Source organism: Schistocerca gregaria, chromosome 1 (genome assembly GCF_023897955.1).
Source record: "Schistocerca gregaria isolate iqSchGreg1 chromosome 1, iqSchGreg1.2, whole genome shotgun sequence".
NCBI classification, from domain to species: Eukaryota; Metazoa; Arthropoda; class Insecta; order Orthoptera; family Acrididae; genus Schistocerca; species Schistocerca gregaria.
In genome coordinates this window covers 821,922,393-821,928,392 of record NC_064920.1, presented here as the reverse complement: position 1 = coordinate 821,928,392, position 6,000 = coordinate 821,922,393, and the positions used below count along the sequence as shown (strand labels likewise).

At 37.6% G+C, this 6,000-nt stretch overlaps 1 protein-coding gene across 1 annotated transcript in view; it reads right to left on the bottom strand.

Annotated features, from left to right (window-relative positions):
- Nucleotides 1-932: 932 nt before the first annotated feature.
- LOC126271206 (formimidoyltransferase-cyclodeaminase-like) overlaps nt 933-6,000 on the bottom strand; it is a 102,544-nt gene continuing 97,476 nt past the window's right edge. The window contains exons 8-10 of the mRNA XM_049974132.1: nt 5,542-5,703; nt 4,438-4,620; nt 933-1,243 (exon numbers count right to left, since the gene is read on the bottom strand). Coding sequence (XP_049830089.1) covers nt 1,055-1,243; nt 4,438-4,620; nt 5,542-5,703 — 534 coding nt within the window. The 3' untranslated portion in view covers nt 933-1,054. The remainder of the gene's footprint in view (nt 1,244-4,437; nt 4,621-5,541; nt 5,704-6,000) is intronic.

Here is a 6,000-nt window from a genome sequence, read left to right as displayed (position 1 = left end):
GGCGACTTAGTTGTGATGGCAGATTCGATTGAAAGTCTGCAAAGTAATATTTCAGTGCTAGATCAGAAATATAAGGACTATGGTATGAAGATTAGCATCTCCAAAACGAAAGTAATGTCAGTGGGAAAGAGATATAAACGGATTGAGTGCCAAATAGGAGGAACAAAGTTAGAACAGGTGGACGGTTTCAAGTACTTAGGATGCATATTCTCACAGGATGGCAACATAGTGAAAGAACTGGAAGCGAGGTGTAGCAAAGCTAATGCAGTGAGCGCTCAGCTACGATCTACTCTCTTATGCAAGAGGGAAGTCAGTACCAAGACAAAGTTATCTGTGCACCGTTCAATCTTTCGACCAACTTTGTTGTATGGGAGCGAAAGCTGGGTGGATTCAGGTTACCTTATCAACAAGGTTGAGGTTACGGATATGAAAGTAGCTAGGATGATTGCAGGTACTGGTAGATGGGAACAATGGCAGGGTGTCCACAATGAGGAAATCAAAGAAAAACTGGGAATGAACTCTATAGATGTAGCAGTCAGGACGAACAGGCTTAGATGGTTGGGTCATGTTACACGCATGGGAGAAGCAAGGTTACCCAAGAGACTCATGGTTTCAGCAGTAGAGGGTAGGAGGAGTCGGGGCAGACCAAGGAGAAGGTTCCTGGATTCGGTTAAGAATGATTTTGAAGTAATAGGTTTAACATCAGAAGAGGCACCAATGTTAGCACTGAATAGGGGATCATAGAGGAATTTTATAAGGGGGCTATGCTCCAGACTGAACGCTGAAAGGCATAATCAGTCTTAAATGATGATGATGACAAAGTGTAAGTAAGTGTATAATTTTCCATTACTGGCAAACATCTTTAATTCATAAAATATTTTAATGAGTAGTTACTCTTACCAAAGAAGGAGGCTGATTGATATGAGGCTATATTTGCTTTGTGAAAATGTTTTATTGTCTCTGCATTTACATGCAGCTACACTGGGTAGCAGTAATGAAAAACAGACAGTACAAAATATTATCAATGTTCCGCAGGCTTTACATTTTTTGTGAATTACTCTTCATTCAGTCTGCGCTGCAGGATTTCAAGAACCTTCTGGCAGCCTAATTCTGCCTCAGAGATGGCAGACTTGATAGATTCCTGTGTCTTCGTTTTGAAGCTTTTGTCCTCTATGTTCTTCAGGTTAATAGTTACGTTATAGCTGGCTCCTATTACAGCTGTTCTCAAGCACTGCGCTCCAACCTGTTGTGAAATAAACATTTGTAACTTTTTCGCTAAACCGAGCAATATACAGTACTGATTAACTTAGATAATTCAAGGTGCAGGTTACATCAGTTAGACGACAACAGAGACTTATAAAAGGAAACAAAAAAAAGAATTTAACATGAGGTGGGTAGGTATCAGAGAGAGAGAGAGAGAGAGAGAGAGAGAGAGAGAGAGAGAGAGAGATCTAGAACATTGTATAATACTCAGGAAAGTCATGGTATTTGCGATTACAGTGTTCAGCAACGATCATATTCATGTGAGTCACACAAAGCAAGTAAAGAATGATGTGCGATTTTGTAATTAAAGGTCAGTTAAAATTTCAAAAAATTAAATTTAATTTGACCCATGTTGCACTGTTACCAGTGGGAGGTACACAGTGGAGTGACAATTATATCGGATGAGAGCAGTAAAAGATGCATCTAATTTAATCAGTACATCATTAAATATGAAACCAAACAAGCTGTGAGAAGAGAGGACACAATCAAAATACTGGATATATCATCAGTGCGCGTGTTTTAATGAAAGATGGTGCCGTTTCGTATCTAGAAGTTACATGTCTCTTGTTGGCTCCACACAACATTTGGATGCGGTACCTTAGGCACTCAAGGTGAACCTGGCTAATTCTGCACTATACTGCAACCCTCGGGAATCTGAAATGACTGCACGCACATAGTTTTCCTACATCCATATTCTCCAAACCAGTGACAAGCGAGTGGCGGAGGTTTCGTCCAACTGTTCTGCCTGTTCTGCCTGGTATGGGTCATACGCATTTGAGCACTACTTCTGGGATGTGTCGCACGAGTGTTACGCAAGCAAACTCCTTTGTAGACTGACTGCGTTCCCCCAGTTTGTTATCAATCAACTGAAATCTGCCACCGGCTTAATGTACGACTGAGCCTATGTAAGCGTTCCATTTTATAGCTCTATGAACTGTTTATCAGATGATTATAAGTTGACAGATTCCAACTGCAACTTATTAATATTGTAGTGAAGGAACACTAATTTTTTTCGTTTTGTGACATGCGCAATTTTACATGTGTGAATATTTAAGCAAGGTGCCAAACTCTGCACCTCTTTGAAAGCTTATTTAGATCCAAATGAATATATTTGCATATTTTTATAGACAGTACTTCATTGTAGATAACTGTATCATATGCTAAAATTCTGAGATAACTATTCATATTGTTCCGGAAGATCACTTCTACATCTTCGCTGAATCTCTATCCAAGATAACATGCTGTGTCCTCCCTTTCTTTTTACCCCATATGATCAAGCTGTTGATAATAAACGTAGATGCGTTATTAAGTCAAATGCTTTTCGGAAATAGAAATATACTGCATCTGTTTGATTTGACTTGATACAACGTATTCAGTGTGCCACGTGAGAAAAGTGCTGGTTGGGATTCATATAATCGAATTTTTCGGAACCCACGCTGATTGGTCTGAGGAGATCATTCAGTTCGAAACACCTCATTATGCTTCGTCTTAGAATTTGTTTCAAGATTGTGCAACAAACGGATGTCAAGGGTACTGGAAGGTAGTTATGTGAATCACTTCTGCTTTACTTCTTATAGACAAGTGTGAGCTGTGTTTTGTTCTGCTACTGGACACGTTTGTTTGTTCGAGGGATCTACGGAATATTATGACTAAAAGAGATTCGGTATAGGCCCATTGGGAATTCCATTGAGTCCTGGGACTTCGTTCAGTTTTGGCGATTTTAGCTACATATCACCCCTTTTTGCATGTGCTGCGAGAGTTAAATTGGACCAATATTCCTGATTTTTCTTTTGTAAAGGAACATTTGAACACGGCGTCCAGCATTTATGCTTTTTACTTTGCATCTCAACTTGAGCTCCTGTTTTGTCCATGAGCGTCTAGAAACTAACTTTTCCTGACGCTGACAGTCTTTACATACGACCAGAATTTCTTTTGGCTTTGCGAGGGATCCGTTGATACTATTCTTCTACGATAATCGTTGAAGACGTTATGAATTGCCCTCCTGGCATCCGTATGCATTTCTTTCACATCTATTTTAGCCCTATGCTTTGTTTTACACCTACTCCAGTTTCGCTGTTTCTTACTGCAGTAACTCCTGTAAAAGCAAATTGGCCTTCGAACATAGGGTCATTCATGCTGCGGAAGTCATCCACCAGTAGTCACGGCAATTAGATTTTCGAGTCATGGTCTTCGAAGCTTTAAGATAGTTCGTTCTTGTGGTAAAATATGTCTTCTCTAAATCTCATACTGGCGTTTTTTAAGTGTATCTGCGGCATTCCACTTCTCACGAAACAAACAACATTTCCTCTCCGTGTTGTCAGTTGTTTGGCAAAGATCCCAATAAGAAAGATAATTACTACTAATTTATATTTATATAGTAATAGGACCAATGTCAACATTTTCTCTTCAGTGTCTTGTACAACAATACGCACAGCAATAACTACTTGTGCGAGGGCGTGCTGAAGAGTAATACTTCCGAATTTTTTATTCTGTGCTCTATATCGATTGAGGTATTACATGTCGTGCATATCACTCCGTCGACTTTCGCTCTTCGCTGAGGGCTCTGAATTCTAGCGTGTTACATGGCGGTGTGTAACGTAACTATGTCGGTGCGTGAGGAACAGCTAGCTGTAATCACGTTTCTAACCACAGAACAGTTCGTCTGTACACGGAGCACCCTCTCCTTCTACATAACAGTGCCAGACTACATTCGAACACTGTGACATCTGCAACAATCCGACGCTTTGGGTCCAATGTTATCGATCACCTTCCATACAGTTCCGACACGCTCCATCACATTTTCGTCTGTTTCCACAACTTAAAGAACACCTTCGAGGACTTTACTTTCGTAATGATGAAGCGATGCAACCACGTGTGAGGTTGTGGCTCCTTCGAAAAAGTGAAACATTCTACAATAGCGGTATCAACAAACTGGTCTTTGGTTGGGAGCAATGTGTTCGGCGCCAGAACGACTACGTTGTGAAATAAATAGGTATATTTGAAGAATGAAGATGAAGAATGTTAATGAAGTTTATTTTATTTAAAAAGCTTTAAGAGTTTTCACGTAAAAAGTTCAGAGACATTACTTTTCAGGACACCCTCGTATTCTGCAGCAGCAAAGTTTATCTGTAACATTTAAATACTGGAACTTAACAATTTAAGTCCTAGGTTCACCTGTAAGTCTGATATTGTCGTAGAGTTTCCAACTTCAGCCAAGTCTGCAAATGAAGTCCATAGCTTGTTAGCATTTTGTATTAATATCTGAGGAATTTCAATGGCTTTCATTAGCCCTTTTTGCATAGCTGCTGTTCTTGCTTGGGCTTCGTCTTCTGTTCTCTTAGGCAGTTTTAACGCCTCCTGGAAAAGAAATGTTCTCTATTAATGCATCTAAAGAATCTAATCTTCACAATGTACATGAATATTATAGGCAATTCTTTTACTTTTTGGTGATGTTAAGAGACAGATATTTGCAACTAATTTATGCAATACTGTAAATTATTAACATCCGTGCAAAGTTTTATTTTATTGTACCTATCAGGAAATTTGTTGGTAATAATTTTCTTTAAAAAGCATCAACATATACAAGAAATATCAAGTTACTGATACCAGTAAAAGGATTGTACAAGTTTCCAATGTAAGTGAGAAAAAACAGCTTTTTTCAAAGTGAAGTGTCTATTGTGACAGTTAACTATAGATCTATGTCTAGCTGAAAAGTAATACATAGCTCTATAAATCAAAATAAAGTGCAAATGACTTTGAAAATAACCAAAGAAAAAGATTTTACTTTACTCTGTAACAAATTGATTGCATATAATGCCATACATTAACCTACAAAATGATGCAGAGTAATACTATATGAAATTAGGAATGAAATATTTATTGTTATGACATATGAACTAGAAGAATATAAAATTATTTTTTGCTGATTGTGTTCCAGAGCTTTGATAAATTGTAGAACAGCCATCATATAATACAGTAAGCTGCGGTTTAAATTACTCTCCAATTACATTAAAGAAAAATAAAATAGCAACCTATGATGTTACATGATGTCATTTCTACAATTAAGAATTTCCTTGCTGCTCGAAGTATGCAATTAATGTGTGATAGTTGCAGAATATGACGTAGATTCTACATGAGAAAACTCTCATGTAGAACTGTCTATTGGAAAGTGTGTTACGTTTAACATGCAATAAGTGACATGAACACTGATGATAGTTACATTCAAATTAATTGTTTGATAATGTGTCATGCATATCTGCATGGGCACATTTACATTACCATGTAGGTGTCAAAAGCCTGGCTATCCTTGTCAATAAGGGTAACAAATCCTTCAATGGATGCATGTATTGTTGGAACAATCTTCCTTATTTCTGCATCTACAGCTTCAAATTGTCTTTTTCCATATGTTAGTTGACCAACCATAGTTCCTAAACCAGCAGCCTGTGTGATAGAAACATGAGAATACTAAAATATGAAAAAAATTCTAATCTAAATTAAATACTTCAGTATTTCATATTAAGATTTTTTTCTTTTTAAAATTAAGCCCTACTAGCTGCAATACATAGTGTTGTGCAGGTCAGAATAGACAGCACAATTGATGTCATGAGAACCACTGTCCCTGTCATTTACATACTTATGTATATTTAATTAAACATATGATCTATGTGGTCTATACTGAAATAATTAATCAGCGATGCAAAAAAATATTATTACTTAAATAAAACTGGTCAGAGCCAA